At 42.7% G+C, this 27,056-nt stretch overlaps 1 protein-coding gene across 2 annotated transcripts; it reads left to right on the top strand.

Annotated features, from left to right (window-relative positions):
• Nucleotides 1-438: 438 nt before the first annotated feature.
• cndp1 (carnosine dipeptidase 1) lies at nucleotides 439-26,659 on the top strand. Of its 2 annotated transcripts, XM_088998811.1 has the most exons (12): nucleotides 444-711; nucleotides 863-973; nucleotides 2,328-2,471; nucleotides 9,869-10,031; nucleotides 11,418-11,506; nucleotides 22,572-22,769; nucleotides 22,846-22,930; nucleotides 24,675-24,835; nucleotides 24,918-25,082; nucleotides 25,162-25,303; nucleotides 25,740-25,887; nucleotides 26,100-26,659. In XM_088998811.1, exons 2-12 carry the CDS (start codon nucleotides 863-865, stop codon nucleotides 26,176-26,178), a joined length of 1,485 nt encoding a protein of 494 aa, XP_088854937.1. In that variant the 5' UTR covers nucleotides 444-711; the 3' UTR covers nucleotides 26,179-26,659. The 2 variants fall into 2 exon arrangements, with proteins under 2 accessions (XP_088854938.1, XP_088854937.1); XM_088998812.1 differs by lacking the exon at nucleotides 22,572-22,769 and having other exon boundaries at nucleotides 439-711.
• Nucleotides 26,660-27,056: the final 397 nt, after the last annotated feature.

Below are 27,056 nucleotides of genomic sequence, written 5' to 3'. Positions count from 1 at the left end.
GATAATGAAAATAATTGTTTGCAGTCATCGTATGAACAACCTAAATTTGACATGAACTAAAGAAATGCCAATTTATGCCACCATGGCAATCCTTTTTTCACATTGAGCAGATAATAAACATTTATTGGGGGAAAATTAACCTTCAAGCAAAATGCAATTGTGCATGATTATTCGATTGATTGATGGAATGAAATAAAAATAGTAAATTCTGTCAGCCCTGTGAGATACTGCCACTAGTAGGGATTTAATGTCACATCTTTTCAATGTATTTTTCCACACAAAAATTGGTTGCGGTATGGGTTCCCGGATACACCACGTGAACTTTAAGTCTCTCAAGCAACAGGGAATGAGAAGTAATTGGCTTTGAACACTTCTACCTTCAAACAAATATAGATAGACCGCTGTGAGCTGCTAGGAAATGGGACAACAGGAATGTGCTAATCCATCACGTTGCTTTTGTTCCGGCTGAACCCTGATGTGAATTCCTGTCGCAGGATCAATAAAGTAAACCTGCGCTCTTGTACATATTAGCCAAAAGAATAATTAGTCAGCTCTCTTGGCACTGTCAGGGAAATTTCGGACTTGAGTTTTATATGAGGTGTGTGTGGGGTGGGGGAAGAAGCTATATAAATTTCTTCCAAAAAGCGGAGCGGTCCAAACAGAAGCAAAGAAGGGTCCTGGATTTTACTTTGGCATTCAGAATATCCAAAAGTGAGTACCCTCTATTGCATAATGTACTTGCATCTGTTTCTCAAATCAACTAATTTTTTAATATGTAGAAGACACCAAAACAACACTGAATATACATGAGTTAATTCAGTATATATTTTTTTCTGTGCAATTCCAACTTTCTCAACAACAGATGAATTGTCCGAGGATACCCTTGATCTTGCTGCTTTTCTCCAGTGTTCATGGTTTCCAGTACACCAACCTGGCAAATTATGTGGACAACCATCAAGAAGAATATGTAGAGGTACAGTGCCTTTTAAATTGTCTGTATCCTCGAGTTACTCAAACATTAAATTATTATTGCTTTATGCATTTTTTTAATGTATACTATGCTGTCTACTATATATATATATATATATATATATATATATATATATATATATATATATATATATATATATATATATAGTGATATCATGAGAGGCTAGCTCTCAGCGGGACGGGACAAGAAGTGCAATGGACGACAGGTTTGGATACAAACAAAAGGTTTTAATCAAGGGTTCCAGGGGGAATTCACAAGCAACAAAGGTTTGAATAGTGTCTCTTCCAATACTTATCAAAATAAAGTCTCTTCTGATACTTCAATCCAACTAAAGTCTCTTCTGCTCCTTAAATCCAAATAAAAGTCTCTTCTGAGGTAAAAACTGAAGATGGGGTTCTTCAGGTGTGTGGTTTGAATTGCTGTCTTCCACCAGCTGGGGCCAAGACTCTCTCTGGGTGGAGCCATCTTAGGGGGATGTATTTCCCCTCCAGGACACAGCCTCTCGTGACATCACAATATATATATATATATATATATATATATATATATATATATATACAGTACTATATATATATATATCCAGTAAAGTCTCGTTATATCGATATCAGTTATATCGATAGTACCGCTTATTACGATACTATTTCTATGAACGCAAGGAGAAAATTACATGCGCGCAGGGTCGGATATATCGATAGTCCCGGTTATATCGATATTTTTTCGGACTCCCGAGAATATCGATATAACGAGACTTTACTGGATATATATATAGTAGACAGCATAGTTTATACTACTATTATAGTTACTACTACTACATATATATATATTTACTACATAGCTTACTATATATATATATTTACTATATGTTTACTATATATATATATATATATATATATATATATATATATATAGTAAACTATGTTGTAGTAGTCGTAACTATAAATGTTATTATGCATAAAGCAATAATAATTTAATGTTTGAGTAACTCGAGGATACAGACTATATATATATATATATATATATATATATATATATATATATATATATATGAGATGAGAGAGAGAGATGTATGAGAGAGAGAGAGCTAGTTTTAATAGAAATGTATATATATTGTTTTTTTTTTTTTTTTTTTTTTTTTTTTTAACAACCATATGATTTAATTCAATGGTGCAATACAGCAAACTGAAACCATAGTATTACAGATTTTAGAAAGAATAATTCCCTTTCCCATGAGGAGTACATGACTTTCTGCACAAATTTAATAAATTCAAATTAAATTTAATAATATTTGAGCATTGTACCCGCAAATAGTGCAGCTGTCTACCTTATGTATATGTAGGCTCTACGGGAATGGGTAGGTGTTGAAAGTGACTCCAGCAACATCCTCAAGAGATCAGAGTTACACCGCATGATGGAATTGACAGCAAAGAAGCTCCAGCAAATGGGAGGAACTGTCAACTTAATCGACATCGGGAATCAAGAGGTTAGTTGACGTTTAAAAACAGACTGCCAGTACCTTAACACACTCGAGAATGTGAGAATCTTAAAACTTCATTCAAAATCTACCAGTTCCAAAGACATTGTGAGGCATGAAGCCCTATTGGGACCCAGTCCCTTAACTATAACAACTATAAGAACCCCATTTATTTTTATATTAAATCAAACCACAATTTAAAAGTTAAAGGACAACCAACACTTTCGGACAAGTTTTGTCCATAATTTGTAAAATCACTTAAAATGACTTCTACTGAGCGCATTTTACAAATATTCCACCGCATCTAACTATATTTTACGTTTTAAGACTCGCGCTGAATATTCAGGAAGTCTTGTTTTCGAGTTGATGACGATCCCCTAAGTGACGTCACGAGGGAACGCCCGTGACCGCGAAAGCGACACACAATGCATTTTGGGTACTTTTTCCGTCTGAAAACACCATGTGGATTGCGAAATGAGAAGGAAAACTACATAAATAACACGATGGTGAATCGTTGTGTGTCGCAGCCAATTACGGTAACACGCACACAGAAGGTGTAAGTTTACAGAAATTCCCAGCGGACAAATCAGCCCATTTCCAACGGAGCTTGTGCAGCACCTTGTGCATTTTTTGGCCGCTACATTGGAGTCCAGACGGCTCGAATTGATACGGAAGGACTTCTTTAATTGATTGCAAACATTTATGCTTTCCTCTTCAGAACTATTTGAATCATATTGAATTGAATTGGAATTGGAATTGAATTGGATTTGCCTTTATTAGTCTCACAGTGGACTCACAGTATTCAGAACTGGATGTGTAACACGAAAGCATCTTCTCTGAATCTGAACTCTCTGAAGCCATTGTTTTTTTGTTTTTTTGTGTTTTATTCAAATGGCATGCAAACATACAAAGCAACAGAAACAAACAAAGAACACTGCAAACAAAACACAACAAAAGTAAACAAAACCATTGGTTTTGAATAGCTCGTGGAGCTTCTAAAAGTAAATCTGAGGTGTGTCTCAGCAAATCTTTCTGCATACTTGATATTTTCCAAATAGTTGGCAACATACATTAGGTGACATAATTGCGTATGAGACAGTACCTGATCACACAGGAAATAGAAGTTCCTGAGGAGATAATCATTATACAAGAAGAAAAAAGAGGAGAGAAGAAAAAAATAGAAGAGAGAGAGAGCGGGGGGAGGGGGGGTGCCAGGGGTTTTAACATTTCATCGAGTCTGCACAACATAGTGAAATTGACAAAAAAGAGAGGGGGGGGGGGACACCAGATGAATTATGCCATATTTCATCAACAAATCATGTGTTTTGATAGCGTTTGGGTCGGCAGATGGTTGAATTATTTTCTGATATAGTTTCATTTCATTTTGAAATATTACAAATAGGGGTTTCCTCCCACAAAATTTAGATTTATGAATATGATGTTTGGCAAGAAAAACTAATAAATTAATAATAAAATATTTATCGTTGGTCTTGTTGTAATATCCAAAAAGCATGTCTTTGTAATGAAATATGAACGGAGAAGTGATTTTACATTGAACGTATTTGACAAAGTGTTTCCAGAAGCGAGTAGTTTCGGGACAAGCCCAGAAGAGGTGAGTTGCAGTTTCAGGCTCAGCTTCACAAAATGTACAAGATATATCCTGTAAGGACCGGATCTTATGTTTAACAGGATAGCAACGGTGCAAAAGTTTGTAGGTCATTTCTCTTTGTTTGTTTGAGATGAAAAATTTATATGGAAGGGTCCAAACCTTTTCCCATGGGATATTTGGGACATACGTTCTCCAGGGATGAACAACGTAGGGAACCGTCACAAAAGATTTTTGAAACAAATGTCGAATTGCACGGATCCGATTTCGAGCAATTGATGAGAAACAGAGTTTCCCCAGGGCAGTTTCTGTCACTGGAATTGGCGGTGGTCTGTCGGGAGTAGCGGAGTGACCCTTGAACAGGCTTATGATACCATTTGGGATGGCATCCATAACGATGGCAAAGTCCTGAGGGGTCACAGGGATTTGATGCGTATTGAGAAACTCAGCATAGTTCATTAAAACATTGTTTGTGTTAAAAAGTTGCTTTACATAAATGATACCCCAGTCAATCCATCTCGACAAAAACAGTGATTTGTTTTTGTACAAAATATGACAGTTATTCCAGATCATACATGAATGCGGAGAGAAAGAATGGTTATACATTAGGCACCAGGCTAATAAAACTTGTTTATTGAATTGTGATAGGTTAACAGGCAATTTTTCAACCTTATAATTACATTTCAGCAAGAAAGACAGACCACCAAGTCGGGAAAACATGGATTTTGAAATGAAATTCCAGATTGCATCAGGGCTACACAGATAATTACGCAGCCAGTTAATCTTAAACGTATAGTTTAGAGAAGTAAAGTCCAAAAAATTTAGGCCTCCCTCCTTTAACATCCTGGATATGACTGAGTTTCTTATATAATGAGTTTTATTTTTCCATACAAAGTTATACATTATTTTGTCCATTGTCTTACATGTGCTTGAATCCACATTTAAAGCCATTGTACGATATACAAACCGAGAGATTCCCTCACTTTTTGCTAGCAGTATTCTTCCGTTTAGTGATAGATCCCTTTGTAACCAGTGATTAAAGCGCTTCTTGGTTTTATCAATTATTGGATCGAGGGTCAGATGACAACGCTCTTCGTCTTCTTTGGCTATGACAACACCTAGGTACGTCACTTGATTTTTAACAGGTATGTTGTATAGCATAGACTCATTACATGATTTCACAGCTAACAACTCACATTTATTTATATTAAGCGAAAGACCTGACGCTTTGGAAAACTCTTTAACCAGAGCTATGGCCTTTGGAATTTGCTCAGGATTTTTCAGGAAGAGTGTGGTGTCATCTGCCACCTGGCTAATCACAACCTGCCTGCCCGCTACTTCAATCCCTTGGACTTCGCTTTCAGTGACCAACAGTGATAAGATTTGTGCTGAAAGTAAGAATTAATAGGGAGAAATGGGACAACCTTGACGGATGCCACGGGAGACGTTGAAGCGAGGGGACGTACCATATTTAAGCAGTATTGAGGAGTTGCAGTTGGTGTACAGTGTCTTAACAGCCTGAGTAAAGTAGTTTCCAAAACCAAACTTATTAAGTGATTGAAAAATAAAACGGTGTTCCAAATTGTCAAAAGCTTTGTAAAAATCGAGAAATAAATAAAACTATTGTGGTTAATAAGTTCCTGATAATCAAGAATATCCAATACAAGACGAACATTATTGGCAATGTGTCTTTTACTCAAGAAGCCTGACTGTGTTTCGCTAATTATATGCGGTAAGGATTTTCTAATTCGGTTTGCAAGGATGGAGGCCAAAATTTTATAGTCTGTATTTAATAGGCAGATAGGGCGCCAGTTTTCAAGAGATGGTGTGTCTTTTTTTTGGTTTTGGAATGAGAGATATAAGACCTTGAGAGAGTGAACAGGGGAGGGAGCCTTTTGAGATGCTTTCAGAAAAAACATTGAGCAGGAAAGGAGCCAAAGGGTCAGAAAATGTTTTATACAATTCTGACGTAAGCCCATCGTTTCCAGGAGATTTATTCATCTTGAGCTGCTTAATTGCATCCTGCACTTCAATTAGATTGATTGGTTGATCACATCGTTTTTTCTCATTAATACTAATAGTTTTATTGGACGTAATGGACTCTAAAATTGACACTGGCTCTGCTTGCATATGGTTGGAAGTATATAGGTTACCATAGAATTCTGAGCAGAAAGAGGAGATTTTGTGGTAGTCTGAAACAATTTTGTTATCAATTTTTAATGTGTCAATGGTTTGTTTTTTAGATTTAGATTTTTCCAAGTTAAAGAAGTACGATGAGCATTTTTCCCCTTCTTCCAGCCAACACCTCCTGGATCTGATAAATGCGCCCTCTGCTTTTCGTCTATATATACCATCAAGTTTATCTTGGTAGTCTGCTAACTTGGCGTGATCATCCTCAGATAGGGTTGCTGATTGACTGGAAAGAGACATTATTTGAGCACATAAATTGTCCTCTTCCACTCCTCTGTGTTTCGCTAAATTGCTGCTATATTTCCTCATATATTTACCGATTTCGTATTTTAGAAGTTCCCATTGGAGGCTGAAAGAGTTTTGAAGAAGGGCTGTGTCCCAATGAGACTTTATTAACCTGTTTATATTTTCCTTTACCTCATCATGGGCTAACAAACTATTGTTCAGCTTCCAACATAAAGCCTTTGGAATATTCATAACTGGTGTCAAGGTTACCTTAAGTGTGATTATTTTATGATAGGACAGTGGTGCTGGGTGGTAGTCTACTTCAACGAGGTCCGCAGAGATTGTTTTAGATATCAACCAGTCATCCAGTCTAGATTGTTTTGAAAGGTCCTTAGAGTGCCAAGTATATGTTTTTAGAGAGGGAAACTTTTCTCTGAAAACATCATATAGGTTCGTCTGTGTAAGCTCTCAGTCGTACAGGAGTGGTCCATCGATGAGAAGGTTTCTTCAGCAGTCATCTGTACAAAAGTGAAGGTTTCGGACGTTTCGCCTCCTATCCAAGAGGCTTCGTCAGCGAACTAAAGTCTGACTGGTCGTATCGGCCCCATTTATATATCCCTAATATATCCATATATATCCCATCATATAGGTTGTATTTCTCCATGAAGGTGATGAGGTATAGATTAGAGACTGCTTGACTTGGTGGTGGAAGTCGATCTAGTTTGTTATTCATAACTACATTAAAATCACCACCCAGAATTAAATAGGCAGTTGGATATTTGTTTAACCAGTACTCAACTTTTTTATCAATTTCTTCTAACAATAATATATTTTTAGGACGTGAATTGTACCCATATATATTAATCATGATAACATTTTTATCAGAGATTGCCAACATAAGTATGATATAGTGACCAGCCGGGTCACTGTCATGACCAATAATTTCCCAAGAGAAATTTTCTTTTAGAACTGTGACACCGGCTGCTTTTTCCGACCTGTGTGCTCCCCATAAGTCTCTTCCCCATTGACTTTTCCAGAGACTGACGTCATTTGTTGTACTATGAGTTTCTTGTAAAAACAAGAAATCACACTTACATTTTCTGAGAAACAAAAATACAGCTTTGCGTTTCAAGGAGTTACTTAAACCCCTGGCATTTAGGGAGAGAAGGGAAAGGGACATAGGGATGAGAACAGTAAGAAATAGACAAGGAAAATAGAAGAAGTGAAAAATTAAGCTAGGAAAAGTAAAATATAAAAGAAATTACAATTTTTTTTTAACAAAAACTAAATATAGAAAACTCAAACAGCAATCCACGGGATCACTTCAAAAACAAAGAGACCACACCAAAGGTTTGGTGAAGCACAGTCTCTATTGAAAAAGAAATAGAGACTAAGGACTGCTGAATAACCAAAAGTAGTACATTTAAACATAATAAGCACATAATGTATGATGCGTATCATAACGTGTAGAATATTAAATTTCTATTTCGTTCTCTGGAACGAGTATTCCGATAGTTCAGCGGCACACGTGCGACGAAGGAGGACATGCACTCCTGAGTGCTTCCTTTCATTAGGACTGCTGAACACCAAATGAGCCCTGAATACATGTGAGCAACCGCAAGATAACGTTTAATCGTCTCTGCTTGATCTGAGACCAGATAAGATCTACAATGACTAAGAGAAAAGGCAGGGCTACAGATGCTAACACCTAAGCTAACGTCAGCCCTGTACCCGTTAATGCTGCTACTACAGGATGTGAAAGTGAAAATACTGTTTCTTTGCCTTCTGTATGTCGTCCAAAAGAAAGTCACGCCATGATTGTTGCTAATATGCACGATTACCTGGGGGGTGAACCTACTGTGGCTTCCAATGAGAATGTGGTGGGAGATTCGTTCCCTCCGCTTCCACTCTCTCCTGCGGCTACCTCTACCACAGTTTCCTCCCCTACTTCACCAGCACCCAAAATAGCTCGCAATATCCGAGGTCCAGTTCCCCAAGACCTCATGGCAATTCTGCTCGCTGAATTCGAGTCTCTGCGGCAACTAATGAACACAAGAGCTGATGCCCTAGAGGCTATGATTAAGATGAACTCAGTGACTATTGCAAAAGTACAAGCAGAGAGTAAAGAAAATACAAAACAAATAAATGACTTGAAAGTTTCTCTGGACCAGATGCACGCAGAAACGTTTGCAATAAAGGATAGATTGGGAAAACTGGAGTCTCACCCACACAGTTTAAACAAAGACATGATAAACCGCATTTCCAAGTGGGAGACCTATCATCGACGTTGGAATCTTATCCTCCATGGATTGGAAGAAAACAACCAGCAGAATATGCGTCAGGAGACCATACAAGTACTTCAGGGTGTGCTGCCTGAGGCCAAGGACAAGATCCCTGGTGTGGTGGACACCATCCATCGCCTCGGCCCGAGATGCCCAGACAGCTCCAGGAGTCGCCCTATAATGATCCAGTTTGCCTTCAGGATCCACAATGAAGCCATCTGGGCAGCAGCGAAAGCAGGTAACTCCTTCCTCCAGGCTAAAGGTCTTCGGCTGTCCCTTGACTTCCCACCAGAGGTACGTGAGAGGAGGCGTCTGTTGTGGCCCCACGTGGACAAGGCCAGAAAGGAACATAAGCAGGCCCATTTTGTGGGAGGCCGTGCCTTTGTGGATGGGGTTGAGATCTTCCCTCCCTGATATTTAGGAGGTTCTGACTGACTTAACCTCTAAGTATCCTCCAATACCTGTAAATAATTTTTGATTTACCAGGCTGTTAAGCTCATAGTATTAAAAGAATAATGAATGAAGCCATTGTTTTCATTCTGGAGCAAGGCAATGTGTGACGAATAGTGACATCATGGGCAAGGAGGCGGGACTTTTTGAATCTGCCTAGTTCCAAGCTCATTTTGTGGCAGTTTTGGGACACTTGAAGTCATTTTTATTGGTGTTTTGCATTTGACTAAAATATCAGTATTTTAGATGGGTATTTTAGAATCTATAAAACATTTTTCTGATGTCAGTTAGGAAACAAAAAAATTGTGTCTAATTTTCATCAGTTAATTTTTCAAAATATGTTCTTTCTTTTTTTTCCATTGAGAGTATTTTTTTTGTGAGAGGACTTTGTGAACGAGGCAGGACATAGCCAGGACTCATCACAAATCTCCGACCATGTGCAGATAAATAACCATTCACACTCACATGTGTTGACACTTTAGTCTTTAATTAAACTATCACTGGGAGAAAACCAATTGGACATGGTGAGAAACATACAAACTCTTGAAAGGGATGCAAAGCCTGGAAAACAGGACCTGCAACTGAAACCACTAACCCACAGCCTTGCTCTAAAATGTAGTAAATTGAAATGGCGTGTCTGTTTGTATCTGCAGCTACCCAATGGACAGTTCATACTGTTGCCAAAAGTTGTGACTGCTCAGTTTGGGAATGACTCACACAAACACACGGTGTGTATCTATGGCCACACAGATGTCCAACCAGCAAAGCCCGAGGATGGCTGGGCCACTGATCCATTCAACCTAACCGAAATCAATGGTAATGCCTTTCAACATTTTTTGGGGTGTGTAGAATGTCATACATAAAACACATTGAAATTGAAACATTTTGGCATCAATACTTTAATGATGAGTACACTGACGATCGACATCTTTACTTTAGAAATTTAAAGGCACAACATATTTCATCTTGATTTCCCTTTCATGAACACATTTTCATTTTTTCATGTTCGCTTTCATTGTGTTTATATTTGTCTTTATTCCTCAAATGGTGAGTAGTTTTACTTTATTTGAATTTTGCTTTGCAGATGACCATGTTGTGTTTGGGAGCCTTTTATTGAGCATTTTTATCTTTATTAAGTTAATAGTTGCTTGTTCTGTAGCCACAAGGGGACACAAGCCAGTGTCTTATTGTGCCGGTCCCAAGCCCGGATAAATACAGAGGGTTGTGTCGGGAAGGGCATCCGACGTAAAAGCTTGGCCAAAACAAACATGCGAATCAAACCTCTGGAGGTGGAGGACACTGATTTGCAAATCAGTGTCAAGGGGAAAAGACGAAAGGAAAAGAAGATTCTTCTATTTTTTTTACAAAACATGGTTGTGTTTTTTCGGGGGGAAGCATAATTGATTAATGCAATTTTTAATCATTTCAAAAAAATGAATAGAGATACTGTATGTGGTCTCAGAACAATTCAAGATTGTCATGTCCCGCAGGACTGTTGTAGCGGATACACATTTTACAAACACTATGAAATTAAATTAATCTACAGTGAGACCTCAACTTACGAATTTAATTGGTTCCCAGACAGAGTGTGTAAGGCGAAAAGTGTGTATCTCGAAAAAAAATTCCCATAGGAAACCATTAAAATGGGAATAATCCGTTCCCGGCTTTCCATAAAATATACTTTTCAACTAAATAAGCCTTAAAACTACACACAACATACCTTATTCTATGTATAATAAATGTGCAATTGTATTGTAATGAAAGAAATACACTGCATTGTATCAGAAAGTCACTTTAGTTACATTTGTGATGGTCATTTATGGCTTGATGGAATGGCGTTGGAGGTCGAAGGTCAAAGGGAATTGCTGTTTGGAAAGAGAGGCGCATTACATGACGACTGTAATTAAAGAAATAAATTGTGCTGTAAAATGAAGTTGTATTTACCTTTTTGATGGTTGTTGATGGCTTATGGAAGGAGAGTCACCTTCCATATGGACTGTTGGTAACTTAACCTCTGGTGCTGTTCGGTCGTGTGCTTCCGCCGAAGATCACTCCGCCAGCCGTGGTGGGTGTGTATTATGAAAATAGTGCTTATTATAAGATTTAATTTTCATAAATTTGACGTTTGTAAGACAAAAAGTTTGTAAGTTGAGGTGTTTGTAAGTTGAGGTCTCACTGTATTTGTGTCTTTTATATTTATAGGTAACCTGTATGGAAGAGGAGCATCAGACAACAAAGCTCCAGTTTTAGCGTGGATTCATGCGGTGGAGGCTTACAAGTCACTTAATATGGTGAGATAGTAGTTGTTAAGTTCATCCTGTCTACTTGATATCTAATTTAAAACAGATTCTTTTCTTCCAGACAGTGTATATTAAAAAAATGGTGATAACGTGTCCATACTACCAATAGCAAATTTGGTTGAGCTTTTGTTTCAAAGATGTGTCTTGTGCTGGGCCAGTTTTCTTTTTTAATTAAATTTTTAATAGCACTCTTGTTTGTCCTCTGCCAAACTTTAGGATGACTCGGCCAAACTTTAGTACATGTATCATGCAATATCGGAGTTTGTAGAATATGCTGTACAGTCAACCTCGAGGTGCATTTTCAAGTGTGGGTAAACATTTGGCATAAGTGTCGTTATGATTTTAGCTTTTATGAATTTGACAGAGCAAAATGAGGGCCATTCTAAAACTTGTATTTGAGAGAAGGTATTAAGAGGATGTCACGTCCAAAAGGGAGCTGGATCCAAAATACACGATGGAGACAGTAATGGGTTCAAAAAGGCTTTACTGAGACATGCAGGGGGGAAAAGAAAAGAACAAGACAAAATGGGGCAGCAATTACCGAGCGAGACCAACCTGGCGATAAGTCACAACGGAGAAATACACTGGTGAATACCGAAAGTAACTGGGTGACTTTTATAGTCAGAAGGCACATTAGTGAATGGAAATCAGGTGTGTGAGCCGGAGGAACAGGGAGGGTAGGGGCGCGCACCTAACGCCAATCAGGATGTGACAGTGCCCCCTCCCAACGGACGCCCCCTGGCGGCCCACCCGGCCGAGTGGAACGCTTGGGTAAGTGATGGGTCCAGGATCCAGGAGCGGGGAGCCCACTGACGTTCTTCCGGCCCGTAGCCCTCCCAGTTGACCAGATACTGCAAGCCCCTGCCCATGCGCCGCGAGTCCAATATCTCCCGCACGGTGTATACAGGGTCACCGTCCACCATCCGCGGAGGGGGGGGGAACGGGTGTCGGGGCTAGGGGGCTGGTTGCCACAGGCTTGAGGAGGGAAACGTGGAATACCGGGTGGACTTTCATCGTGGGTGGCAGCCGGAGCCTGACCGAGACCGGGCTGAGGATGGCCTCGATGGGAAAGGGACCCGCGAACCGCGAGCCCAATTTGGCCGACGTTCCGGCCAGCCGGAGATCCCTCGTGGACAGCCACACCTCCTGCCCGACCTGGTAGCCCGGTGCCTGGCGGCGACGCCGATCCATTATCAGAATCAGAATCATCTTTATTGCCAAGTATGTAGGACACACAAGGAAAAGTTTCCGGTAGAACACGCTGCACATTATGCGCTGGTTCCGGGACGCTGTGCGCGACAGGGCGGCTCTGGTCTCCTTCCACCCCCCATGGGCCCGTCTGAGGTGATGTTGAATGGATTGGACCCCCACCTGGCCCTCCTGGGTGGGTAATAGCGGGGGCTGATAACCACAGGCAGACATGAAAGGAGACCGACCTGTCGCTGAAGAGACCAGGCTGTTATGTGCTTAGTCCACCCACGGCAAGTGGAGGGCCCACGACGCTGGACGGTGGAGACACACATGCAACGTAGAGCCGCTTCCAGATCCTAGCTCTTGCACTCCGTCTGGCCTCAGGGTGGTAACCAGACGACAAGCTCGCCGACGCCCCAATGGACCTGCAGAAACGTTTCCACACCTTGGACACGAACTGTGGTCCCCGGTCTGACACGATGTTCACCGGAATCCCGTGGTGCATCGTCCTCTTGACTCCAAGGTGACAGGCGGCCCTGGAGGCGAGTCCCCAGTGCAGCACCTCCGCGCGCAGTGCGGGGGGGACGAATAGTCGACCCACTGGACACCCCTTCGGAGCCTAGTTACCACCTTGCGCCTCCTGAACCTTCTTCTCCACCTCCCACCTCAGCGCGCAGTGCGGGGGGGACAAATAGTCGACCCACTGGACACCCCTTCGGAGCTTGATTACCACCTTGCGCCTCCTGAACCTTCTCCACCTCCCACCTCAGAGCGCCCAGGATATGTTGCGCCGGCAGGATGCTGGTAGCGACCTCCTCCCTCTCCGCCGGCTCATGGATGTGTGACAGGGCATCCGGTTTGGTGTTTTGTGAACCGGGGCAGTAGGTGATGGTGAAGTTGGAGTGGGTCAGGAACAGTGCCCACCGAGCCTGGCGCGAATTCAGTCTCTTGGCGGACCGGATGGCTGCCAGGTTCCTGTGGTCGGTGAACACCGTGAAGGGATGTTTCGCCCCCTCGAGCCAGTGTCTCCTCTCCTGCAGGGCCAGGATGACTGCTAGCAGTTCCCGGTTTCCCACGTCATAATTGGCCTACGCGCGGCTGAGACGACGGAAGAAGAAGGCGCACAGGTGGAGCTTATGGTCACCTGGGGAGTGCTGTGATAATACCACCTCCGCCCCAGACTCCGAGGCGTCAACCTTGACAGAGAACGTGTGGTCCGAGTCAGGATGGTGCAATACTGGCAGGTTGGTGAAGGCACGACAGAGGCGGTTGAATGCACCCTCTGCCTCGGGTGTACACCTAAACGGAGCTTTTGTGGAAGTGAGACGGGTTAATGGAAGTGCCTTCTGACTATAATCGCGTATAAAGCAGCGGTAGAAGTTGGCAAACCCCCAAAATATCGCTGAAGTTGCTTAGGCGTCTTGGGGGCTGGCCAATCTACCACCGCTTTGGTCTTGGCGGGATCGGCCCGAAGTCGCCCCTGCTCCACAATGAAACCTAGGAAAGACAGAGAACGGACGTGGAACTCGCACTTCTCTGTCTTAACTTAAAGACGGTTTTGCAGGAGCCGCGCCAGGACCCGCCGGACCCGCTGCCGATGTTCTGCAGATTTGGAAAAAATCTAAATGTCGTCCAAATAACTGAAGACAAAAACATTGAGGAAGTCCCTGAGCGCATCATTAATAAGACTTTGGAATATGGCGCGGTATTGGTAAGTCCGAACGGCATCACCATGGATTCAAAATGCCCCAAGGGAGTTTTGAATGCAATTTTCCATTCGTCCCCCTCTCTGATGCGAACTATATGGTACGCGCTACTTAACTCCAGCTTAGTGAACATAGTGGCAGATTGGAGGGGTGCGAAGGCCGAATCCATGAGGGGGAGCGGGCACTTGTTACGGATGGTGATGTCATTCAGACCCCGGTAATCGACACACGGGCGCAGGGTCTTGTCCTTCTTTTCGATGAAAAACAACCCAGCGCCGGGTGGAGAACACGAGGGTCGGATAAAACCCTCAGCGAGGGAGGTGTCAATGTATGTGCCTCTTGTTCTGGGTGAAAGATGCGATATAGTCGAGAGTCCGGTAGTGGAGCCCTGCGCTGTAGGTCGTTGGCGAAGTCACACGGTCGGATTGCGCGCGGTCTTTACTGAACGCCTCCCTCAGGTCGTGGTAACATCGTGGCACGCCCTCGAGACAAATCTCCTCGGGCGGGCCGCCGCGAGAGAGGTTGCATCCTGCTGTGGCCGATCGAAGACAGTGCGCCTAACAGCGGGGACTCCAGCCTTGTATGGTGGGACCCTCCTAAGAGATGGAAGGGTCATGGGTGCTGTGCCAGGGTAGCTCATGAACGAGTGGTGCGGCGTGGGAGGGCATGAGAAGGAAACGACGATGCTCGACGTGGTTGCCCGACAGCCAGAGTTTAAGCGGAGCGGTAACTCGGGTAACCCTGGTTAATAAACTGCCATCCAAGTCAAGAATCTCCTTGGGTATCGTTAGCTTGTCAATGCCGCAGCCCAACAAAGACGCCAGTTGGGGCTCGATAAAGCACCCGTCACCCCCCGAGTCCACTAACGCCCGTATCGCAAGGGAACTGGACGGACCAATCAAATCGCCGTCCAACTACAGCCGCGTAACGGGTGCCTTCCTCGACGAGTCCAACGAGGACCGCGGCCGCCGTTGAGAAGGGGGCTTACAGACGCCGAGGGTCTTTGGCGGGGCCCTTGAGTACGACGTCCTCCGGAGTTGGCGGGCTCGCTCCCACTCCCCACCTGCATCGGCTCGTAGCTCCCCTCCTGACGCCGAGCCTGCTCGCTGATGCCAGGCAACGACATCCGCAGCCGGATCCCGGGTTCGTCTGTCCCCCTGGCCGTCTTGCTCCCGCTTCCTCTCCCTGAGTGAGACGATTGTCCAGGCACATGATGACATTGATCTGCTCGCTGAGAGTTGTGCCAGCGTCGCGGGTTGCCAACTCGTCCTTGAGTGCGGCGCTGAGTCCGCGGCAAAATACTCCACTCAGTGCCCAATCGTTGTCGCCGCTCCGGGCGGCCAGGATGCGGAAGGCGATGGAGTATTTGGCGGCAGAACGAGTTCCTTGTTAGCAGTCCAGAAGTAGTCCCTTTGCTTCTCACTCTGATACCGGGTGGTGGAACACCTGGCGCAACTCGGCCACGAAGTCCAGGTACGAAGCGCAGAGTTCGGGTTGGGACTCCCGGACCGCCAACACCCAGGAGGCCGCCTGGTCAGTGAGTAGGCTGGTGACGAACGCAACCTGGCCTCGTTGATGGCGTATGCGGAGGGTTGTTGCTCGAACACCAACGAGCACTGCATCAGGAATTGAGCGCAGCGCCCGGGTTCGCCTCTGTAACGTGAAAGGAGCGGTAAGGGAAGCTCGCAACTGCTTACACAGGGGAAGGGCGGGCCGTCAAAGTCGTGAGGCGTGTCTCAACCCCTTTCAAGCGTTGATCCAGCAAGGACATCGTACCGTGGATCTCCGCGATAGCTTGTGCCAGCTGCCTCGAACGCTCTGCCTCATGAGCTAAGACAGACATGAACTTGTCTCCATCGGCGGGATCCATAGTGGCCGGTGTATTCTGTCACGTCCGCACCTCGTCAGACAAAAGGGAGCTGATCCAAAATACACGATGGAAACAGTAATGGGTTCAAAAAGGCTTTACTGAGACACGCAGGGGGGAAAAGAAAATAACAGGACAAAACGGGGCAGCAATTAATGAGCAAGACCAACCTGGCATATGGTGGAGCCGATAAATCACAACTGGGAAATATACCAGCGAATACGGAGAGTAACCAGGTGACTTTTATAGTCAGAAGTCACATTAGTGAATGGAAATCAGGTGTGTGCGCCGGAGGAACAGGGAGGGGCGCGCACCTGACGTCAATCAGGATGTGACAGGAGAATTAGAGACAGAAACACTTCAGAGGATGGCACAAATCTGGCTGTCAATTGATGTACAGTATTCCCAGGTGTTTGTTGGGTGCAGCGTTCTCGAAACCACCTATGTGTGGAACCGGGTAATAGGGCATCAAGGCACACGCTGAGGAAAGCAGATGGGTTGGAGCAGGCAGGCAAGTGAATATGGTGTGTCTTGTTGCATAGCAAATTGGCTGGGATGGTGAAGTGGAGGTTACCAATCCAGATACAATCCAAACCAGGTTCAAGACTAGAACCATAATCGCGGATTTCTATTGTGAACCGTATAATGATAGGAACACATGGTATTTGCTTGTCCGACTAGTGATGCCTGGCTATAGACCAAAGGAGCATATGCACGCTGCTGCAAGTCAGTCAGATGAGAGCCTATGACAGGCACACATGTTCATGGGTTAAAAATTATCCTTCCCTCTGGGTCATGGATCGTCACGGTGTTAGAAGATGGTAGTAAAATCAGCAGGAACCAAGGTGTTGTGCAAAAAAGATTATTTTAATCTTGTAGACAGCAGAGACATTGTGAGGTCGGTTGAGGTGGGCAAGAGAGAAAGAGAGAAGCCCTCCCCACCCAGCTTATATATGGCGGGAGTATGACATCGCCTCCAACAGGCCCATCAGCTACAAGGTAGAAGGGTGAAAGTTGATAGACTGGAATAAGAATGTTTAAGTAACAGTTCACACTACAAATACGTAAGGTTACAAGATAAACTACACACACATATATAGAGTAACAACTTAGACCAAACTAGACAAATACAAATTAATGGAAAATAAGTACCATTGGATGTTTAAGGATGTGCATCTAAAATTTTTCTAACACATGTCAATTGCCTTCTCCCTCCGACCAAGACAGCAGTCCTAATAAAGAACCTCAACTCTATTCAGAAGTTGTATCATTGAGCGAACCCGCTTACACAAAGCAACACATGATGTCAGAAAAAGATTGGATCATTACACTGAAAGTGAAGGACATTCATCTAAAATTCAAATTGGATACTGGAGCCAATGTGAATGTCATTTCAGAGACTGATTTCATGAAGATCAGACAGAGACCAAGGATACAAAGAGCACACATGAAAGTCACAGCCCATGCGGGTGTGTGGCGTCACAGGTGCGCACCGTGTCCTTGATGTCTTTCAAGCCCTTTGATCTCCTTGATGTGCGTCTCAGCCTGACACATGTCCCATGTTTGAAAATGGTATAAAAGTAGCCGTCGCGGGACAGAGAGAATCAGACTCATCTCGGACTCAGACCCAGACAGACACACAGCTCGCAGAGACCTGCTCAGCATCGTACGGAGTTTCACAGCACGACTTGCTTGACTCCACGCCACGATCAAGCTCCGTATGTCACCTGCCTGGGAGATCTGACAACGAACCTACTTATAAATAAAGAGAAACATCAAACTCTTTAGGTGCAGTCATACCAATAAAAGGAAAATGCATTGTGAATGTGACACCTAAAGGCCAATTGTATAAGCTATCTTTCATCATAGTTCCCAGAGATGTGCTGGCTATACTAGGATTGTTGGCATGTGAGAGACTACACCTAGTGAAGCGACAGTATATGATCAACAGATTGAGCAGTACAAAGACTTGTTTCAAGGGTTAGGCTGCCCACAAGGAGAACACACTATCAGAGTAGACAAACGTGTGCCACCAGTCATACATCCATGCAGGAAAGTCCCATTTGCTCTACAAAAGCAGCTAAAATCAGAATTGGACAACATGGAGAGCAGGCATGTAATAAAGAAAATTGATGTGCCGACAGACTGAGTCAGATCCCTTGTTGTCGTAGACAAAAAGAATGGAAACCTCCGACTATGCCTTGATCCAAGAGATCTAAACAGAGCCATCAAGAGAGAACACTTCAAGCTACCTACTCGTGAAGATTTTATGGCACAGTTTCAAAGGCAAAGTATTTCAGCAAGCTGGATGCTTGTTCGGGATTTTGGCAAATGAAGCTGGATGAGCCAAGTTCCAAAGTATGTACTTTTAACACCCCGTTTGGAAGATACAGATTCCTAAGACTACCTTTTGGCATTGCTTCAGCTCCCGAAGTTTATCACAAAACAATCAACATTATATATGAGCACTTGGAAGGAGTTGATACCTTGATGGATGACTCATCATTTGGGGTGCCACCAGAGTTCAACATGACGAAAGACTGAAAGCTGTGCTAGAAGCAACACGAAAAGGAAACCTGAAGCTGAATAAAGAGAAATGTCAGCTAGGTGCAACAGAATTGACATTTGTGGGAGATATCATAAACAGTGAAGGTATCAGACCAGACCCACGAAAAGTGTCTGCTATAGAAAACATGCCAAAGCCACAATGCAAAAAGGATTTGCAATGGTTTAATGCAGGGGTCGGGAACCTTTTTGACTAAGAGAGCCATAAAAGTAAAATATTTCTAAATGTTTTTCAGTGAGAGCCACACGCACGCGCGGGTGCACATACAAACGCTCGCGCCCGCACACGCACACACACGCGCGGCCACTTTTCAACAAAATATCAGAATCTATTATTTAAAATAACTTTGTGATAGTACTCACCGTTAACATGAATGGTTTTCCGTTCCTCGTGATTGGTAAAAATCCAGGCAAACGATCGGAATGAAATTCAATTTGCCGGTCCAGAGGCGAAGTTACTGCTAGCTAGCCTGCACACGGCTCATAAGCTTCCACACATGCTATCTTCAATCTACTTCTCACAGAAGTATGTTGATGCTAACGTTAACATGGGGCTTGTTAAAATTTCACTGACATTGGACTGTTTCATCCATCGATGGTATTGTTTCATTGCAAATTATAATGAGAACATTTTCTCTCCTCTAATGCTCCGGTGCATTCACGCTGAAGTGCACTAGTTGGGCTCATTTAAAGGGGCGTTTACCTGTTTCAATATGATGGCCACTATCATCCAATCAAAATGGCGCTTTCGGCCATTCTAGGTCAGTGTCATCCAATCAAAATTGCGCTTTCCACCAACTGCAGCCCCAACGGGAAATGAACGGCGAAAAAAACGACAATATGTATTTAGTTTTATCGGCGAGCCATATGCAATCATCAAAAGAGCCATATATGGCTCACGAGCCATAGGTTCCCGACCCCTGGTTTAATGGGATGATCACATTCATGGGAAAATTCATACCCAACCTGTCAGAAAAGATGACCCACTGAGACAACTAACTGAGAAGAACATAGAATGGCAATGGAATCATGAGCATGAAAAGGCATTGACTGAACTAAGGAAGCTTCTCACAGAGGAACCAGTACTGAAATTCTATGATCCAAAAAAATAATAATCAAAATAAAATCGGATGCATCACAAAGTGGGCTCGGTGCAGTACTTCTACAAAAACATGAGGACTGGCAACCCGTAGCATATGCATCACGTTCGTTGACGCATCCGGAAACACATTATGCACAGAATGAGAAAGAACTGCTCAGCATGCCTGTGAGAGATTTCAATTGGTGTCAGGCCAAGAAATCAGTGTGGAGACAGATCACAAGCCCTTAATAGCATTGTTTCAAAAGCCACTAAATGACCACAGCGAATGATGATCAGGTTTCATACACCCTTGGAAAACTGATGGAAAACTGATGTATACAGCTGACACACTATCCAGAGCTGTTGACCCGAAAGTGCACTCGAAGGCTAAACTGGATGAAGAAGTCGAAGCTTACGTACACATGATCACAAGTGAATTGCCAGTTGCAGATGCAAAGATGGAGATTATACGGATGGAGACAAATAAAGATGAGACACTGAAACAATTGAAACAAATCATCAAAAATGGATGGCCTGAAGTGAAACAAAATTGTTCACCAGACACAGCAGAATATTGGAACTACAGGATGGAGTTATCTGCAGTGGACAACATCATACACAAAGGCAGTAATATTGTCATTCCAAAGATTTTAAGAAATGAAATGCTCCAAATGATTTATGAAGGGCATCTGGGAATTGCAAAGTGCAAGAAAGGAGCACGACAACTGATGTTCTGGTATTTAATGAATCAAGACATCACAGATCAAGTGTCGAGAGGTACAATTTGCCTCAAATATCAAGCAAATCAACCGGCATAACCACGACACCCACACCAAGCACCATAAAGGCCATACCAGAAGGTGGGTACTGACCTGTTTTTCTGTCAAGGTAAAGATTATCTTTTGGTCACAAACTACTACTCCCTGTATCCAGAAGTTTGCAGAAGGCATGCTACAACAGCAGAAGCAGTGATAACATGCACAAAGGCCATATTTGCTAGAAATGGGATTGCAAACCAAGTGTTTTCTGATAACGGTCCACAATTCGCCAATTAGAAGTTCAGAAAATTTGCAAAGGAGTGAGACTTTAAACACATTACCTCAAGTGCACATTTTCCACAATCCAATGACTTGGTGGAAAGTTCTGTCAAGACTGTGAAAGGGCTGATGTACAAGGCAACAGACAGTGGAACGGATTTCTACCAGAGCTTACTGGTGTATCGCACAACGCCGCTCGAGTGTAGTATGTCCCCGGCCCAGCTACTCATGGGAGGCGTGCTGAGATCCAACTTATCCATCCCAGAAAACCTGCTACAGGCAAAGGAAGGGGAGAAAGTGAGGAAGATCAAAGAGCAACAGAAACAAAAACAGAAGTTCTACCATGACAGAGGAACACAGAACCTACCTGAACTACACACCGGTGACCAAGTATGGTACAAAGACAAAACAGACACATGGTAACAGAAAGGGACTGTTCTCCGTCAGGTCCAACCAAGGTCATACAACGTTCAGACAGAGGGAGGTGCTGTTTTAAGAAGAAACCGCCAAGATCTTCTTAAAGAACCAACCATAGCAAGTCAACGAATAGAGACTGTAACAGACACTGTTGTAGCACATCTAATTCCAGGACATGCTATCCGAAAATCCTCAAGGAAAGTGAAACCACATGAGAGACTGATTGATACAATTTAACATGTTTTTCTAAGTGATCATGTGGTGAAAAGATGATGTGACTGTTTCTTGTGAATGTTTCATTTATTGTTGGAAATTTTGGAAAGACTTTGTTCAAGTTTAAATTTGCTAATTACTGCACACACAAAATACTGTGTGTGTTGCCATCATTAAATTCATTACGTTTGTTAAAGGTAAAAAATTAAATCAAGAAAGGGAGATGTAATGATATGAGCAAATCATATTTGCTTGTTCGACTCGTGATGCCTCACTATAGACCAAAGGAGCATGTGCTGCTGCAAGTCAGTCAGAGGAGAGCCTGCGACAGGCATACATGTCAATTGCCTTCTCCCTCCGACCAAGACGGCAGTCCTAATGAAGAACCTCAACTCTATCCAGAAGTTGTATCATTTACCGAACCCGCTTACACAAAGCAACACAAACCAAACTTGTCCAAGATCCAAAAAATCTAAACCCAAGTTTCAGTTTCAATGGTCAATAAATCTTATCAGGCTAGTTGAAACGCAGAAGCAATGGTTGGTAGAATAGGTCGAGTCATAGAAGAGGTTGGTCGAAATACAGGTACGGTTTCACTTTCCAGAGTTCTGCAAAGATGAGCTACAAACTGATATTCGGGTGAAGGGCAGACATGTTCATATAGAAGTAAGAAGATTGCGGGTACAAACCGATGAAATGAAACTGAAGAAATGTCTCTCGGGAACTTGGGATACAAAATTGCTACAATGAGTGGTGCAAACATCTTATCTCTAATGATTGGGCTCACAGCCTCATAACTTCGGAAATTAAATAAATGAATGTTCAGCAAAGGTAGTAGAGAGGTGAAGTTATGGACTATTCTGGGACTCCTTTGAGACCTGGCTCATTTTTCAAATCTGCCCGTTCTGTTTTCATAATTGAATGTTAAAAACTTGAATCGGGTCTAATTTTTATTTTTACTTTCATCTTTGCACACCAGGAATTACCAGTAAATGTAAAATTCATCTTTGAGGGCATGGAGGAAACGGGCTCCAACGGTCTTGATGCAATGATTCAGTCCAACAGAGACACGTTCTTCTCTGATGTAGATTACATAATCATTTCTGACTGCGGTTGGCTCAGCAGAAAACCAGCTCTTACCTACGGCACTCGGGGCAACTGCTATTTCTTCGCCGAGGTTGTACGATTGCGCCGAGAATCATGAGCCAAGTAACAAAAAACGGTTTGATTCTTACCTCTTTTTCCCTATGCAGGTTGAAGGCCCAAAGCAGGACTTGCATTCTGGTGTTTATGGAGGCACTGTAATAGAACCCATGACAGATATCATTGGCCTTCTGGGTGAGTGTGTATTTGGAAATAGAAATCAAATGATATTGCAATCTCACATGTCACAAGTACAGAACAACATAATTCATTTTCCAGTTTCAATCTCTTCACAGCACATGTAAATGACAGTGACATTTAACATGTCACTGGTCCCCAGCCAGCACCTATATTTCTAAGATTTAAAATGAAAAGCAACTACCAAACTACGTATGTTCTCATTGGAGGGAAAGGTTTGCTGTGATATATTGTCTCTCAGTGTGACTGTGAGCATCGATGCTTATTTGTTTTGTTTACCTGCGATTTGCTGCTAACCAGTTCAGAATCCCTCCAGATAACCTCCAGAACCCATGACCCTTGAAAGCATAAGAGAATTCGAAATGATGAGAAACATGTTAAACACTGGATGTGTTGTGTTAATTGCAACTATGTGGTGGTGGTGGTGGTGTGTAAGGCATAACCATTAAATCGATGAGAAGGTTTCTTCAGCCGTCATCTGTACAAATTTGAAGGTTTCGGACGTTTCGCCTCCTATCCAGGAGGCTTCGTCAGCGAACTAAAGCCTGACTGGTCGTATCGGCCCCATTTATATATCCCTAATATCCAGCCATGGCGGCACCGGACACAGTTATGATACGTCCCTACTCTCAGGTTGGGGGGGCAGGGGAACCCCTCCCTGTGGCCCCACTGATTGTTCCTACATTCCTGACTAACGACTGGCCCATTTCCCCCACTCCCACCGGTATCACCTCATCAGCATTACGAATGTTACCTAACCTGTTTTGCCTAAGCAGGCTATTGTATGAACGATCCAAAGTGAACCTCATCCCACCAGACCGGTTTAATGAAGGATTTTGTTGTTTCATAAGAATCGCTTCTTTTACCCCCCTTTCAAACCATCTATGTTCTTTCGCTAAAATTTTAACCTCATTGTCGTCAAATGAGTGGTTGCTAGCTTTTAGGTGCAAATGTACTGCCGATTGAGGCTCTTTACAATTTTCATTCTTACAATGTATGGAATAAACTACATTACTTTGTTTTTCATTTGGTAGCCTATCTTTTGGATGCACTAATTTTTGTCTTAACGTGTTTATCGGTTTGAAATCAGTAGGAATTTTGTGTTGCCAAAGGACTCTTTGTAATTTTTCAGAAACTCCTGCAATGTAAGGTACTGCTACTCCTCTCCTTTTTGTATCTTGAGAATTATTGGTTTTGTTCCCTATTCTTTCTTTCTGACATTTGTTGAATGACCACTGAGGGTACCCACAGTTAGTGAGTGCTCGCCTGATATGTTTTGACTCCTTTTCTCTACCTTCAATGCTAGTTGGTATTAGTTTAGCCCTATGCTGGAGGGTTCTGATAACTCCTAGTTTATGTTGTAAAGGGTGGTTAGAGTCAAAAAGTAAGTATTGGTCAGTGTGCGTAGCCTTCCTAAAGACTTCTGTTTTTAGCGCTCTGTCCTCTTTTATAATTACTTTACAATCCAAGAAGGCTAGTTGGTTCTCTTTAATGTAAAGGGACCTATCATAGCTGTGTCCGGAGCCGCCATGGCTGGACATTAGGGATATATAAATGGGGCCGATACGACCAGTCAGGCTTTAGTTCGCTGACGAAGCCTCCTGGATAGGAGGCGAAACGTCCGAAACCTTCAAATTTGTACAGATGACGGCTGAAGAAACCTTCTCATCGATGGACCACTCCTGTACGACTGAGAGCTTACACAGACATAACCATTAAATCCAGATCCTCTGCTCTGCAGATACTCTTATAAGCCCAAGTGGTAAGATCTTGATTCCTGGGATCAGGGAAGCTGTTGCTCCACTATCTGATGAAGAATGGAAAATGTACCAAGATATCCAGTTTGATCTTGACAACTACATGAGCAAAATCGGTGTTAGTCAGCTCATGTACAATAACAAGGTGGCGCATGAGAACAATTTTGGCACATTATTTGAATCAAGCAAGAAGACTCCTCCAAGAATAGTGACTCTGCTTTCTGTAGGTGGACTTGTTGGCTCATAGATGGCGGTATCCTACTGTCTCAATTCATGGCATTGAGGGAGCATTCTCCGACTCTGGCACTAAAACAGTCATTCCTGCGAAGGTTATTGCTAAATTCTCGATTAGACAAGTTCCTAATATGGATCCTGTGATGGTCAATAAACAGGTAGGCATTCTTTGTTAGATTCTAAATAAATTCCACTTGTCAAGTAACATCTCATTCCCTTATCGATACATTGCTTAAGGTCACAGAGTACCTGCATTCAATGTTTGCCAAAAGGAGGAGTCCAAACAAACTAAAGGTCACAATGGTGATTGGAGCAAAGCCCTGGATAGCTGATACCCGAGACCTTCTCTATGAGGCCGGCAAAGCAGCTGTCAAGAAAGGTATGGTATGTTGTCATCTCATGCAGCACATCACTTGTTGGGGAAAAACAAAATTAAATGAATACTCGCTATCCTAAATTTCAAGGACACCGACAAATCTGTCAATTGAGTGTGGATCGATGGAAAACAATTAGAACACATCTCCAATGGACCTGGTGACTGGAGCTCTCACATAATCACTTACCAGATTATATTGGTGAACAACAAAAGTGCTGGGTAATAGAGATGATTAGAATCAGAAGACCTTTAGACTAATAAACCTTAAGATTGCCTTTAGATTTGGGCCTTCAGAAAGATTCTGAAAGTTCAACATTGAGGTTTGATTTGTTCAAGCAGTGAAACCAATATTTTCTGGATTTGGAACTTTTCTACGTGTGGAGAGAGTAATTTATTTGTTTTTACATCGTGTAGCATCCTTTACATGATCTTTTTGCAGTTTTCGATACGGATCCTGACTTGATCCGTGAGGGTGGGACCATTCCTATCGCGAAAACCTTTCAAGATGTGACTGGAAAAAGTATCATCATGTTGCCAATTGGTGGTTTTGACGATGGTCTGCACTCACAGAATGAGAAAATAAGCAGGTTTGTGTTAAATATCCTTCAAATACTACGTTCATAATTATTTTTGACACTGATGTGAATGGGAAGGGGGTGCGCTTCATATTCGAGCTAAGAGCCTAGTTTTATTTCTGAGTGTAGTATGTTGCTTTCATGAAAATCTTTGTATCCTAATGGTTTATTACAATTTTAAAAAATGTGTTTTAACTGAGCATTTATTTTCCATTTCCTTCTAGGTACAATTATATTGAGGGGACCAAATTATTTATTGCATACTTGTATGAAGTGTCCCAGATTCAGAAGCGCAGCGTGTAAAACATTTCATTGGATTCAGTTTCGCAATAAATTGTAGTCCTGTTAGGTCAACAAAGTCTGACAATCACTCTAATGGATCACATTTTCTGGAATGTATTTCTGTCCTTTGAGCATGTTTGATTTCCTAATTACTTTTAATTTTGTGATGACACCAATTCAACTTGTTTGTAGGCATTTATGAAAATCCAAGACGATAATACTGTCCAAAACTGGCTACTGCTGCCTATTAACTCTCACAAATAATTTGCATGTCCCAATCTTAGTAACTGAAAACAGTTGCACGTTCTGCTCACAAGTCTCCCGTAACCACACAGCCTCTCTGCTAATCGGAAAATCTTGTGTGTGGCACCGTACAAAATGCTGCCACGACATACGTTTTGTCTTTCTATATGTATTAATTCTGTGTGCAGTATACGGTAAAGTGTCTGTTGAATTTGCCAATGAGGAATGATGATATCCTCAAATAAAAGTACAAAACAACTCTGTTTTAGTGTTTCTTATAAATCTGTGTAAGATCTCAGTCGAACAGGAGTGGTCCATCGATGAGAAGGTTTCTTCAGCCGTCATCTGTACAAAAGTGAAGGTTTCGGACGTTTCGCCTCCTATCCAAGAGGCTTCGTCAGCGAACTAAAGTCTGACACGTTAAGGCAAAAATTAGTGCATCCAAAAGATAGGCTACCAAATGAAAAACAAAGTAACGTAGTTCATTCCATACATTGTAAGAATGAAAATTGTAAAGAGCAGTACATTGGGGAGACTCAACAAATTCTCAAAAAAAGACTTTATCAACATCGCAGGGATAATACTAGTGGGCCTCAATCGGCAGTACATTCGCACCTAAAAGCTAGCAACCACTCATTTGACGACAATGAGGTTAA

This window comes from Hippocampus bargibanti, linkage group LG06 (assembly GCF_051943395.1).
Source record: "Hippocampus bargibanti isolate YZ-2025 linkage group LG06, ASM5194339v1, whole genome shotgun sequence".
In the NCBI taxonomy this organism is placed as follows: domain Eukaryota; kingdom Metazoa; phylum Chordata; class Actinopteri; order Syngnathiformes; family Syngnathidae; genus Hippocampus; species Hippocampus bargibanti.
Note: the sequence above shows the minus strand (reverse complement) of the source record. Positions and strands in the feature narration are given on the sequence as shown.

Bases quoted from the DNA above. Each gene is read 5' to 3' on its own strand.
- cndp1 (XM_088998811.1), top strand. From the start codon at position 863: ATGAATTGTCCGAGGATACCCTTGATCTTGCTGCTTTTCTCCAGTGTT. The intron at 10,032-11,417 runs GTAATGCCTTTC...TTATATTTATAG, and splicing joins CAACCTAACCGAAATCAATG to GTAACCTGTATGGAAGAGGA. The intron at 22,770-22,845 runs GTTGTACGATTG...TTCCCTATGCAG, and splicing joins ACTGCTATTTCTTCGCCGAG to GTTGAAGGCCCAAAGCAGGA.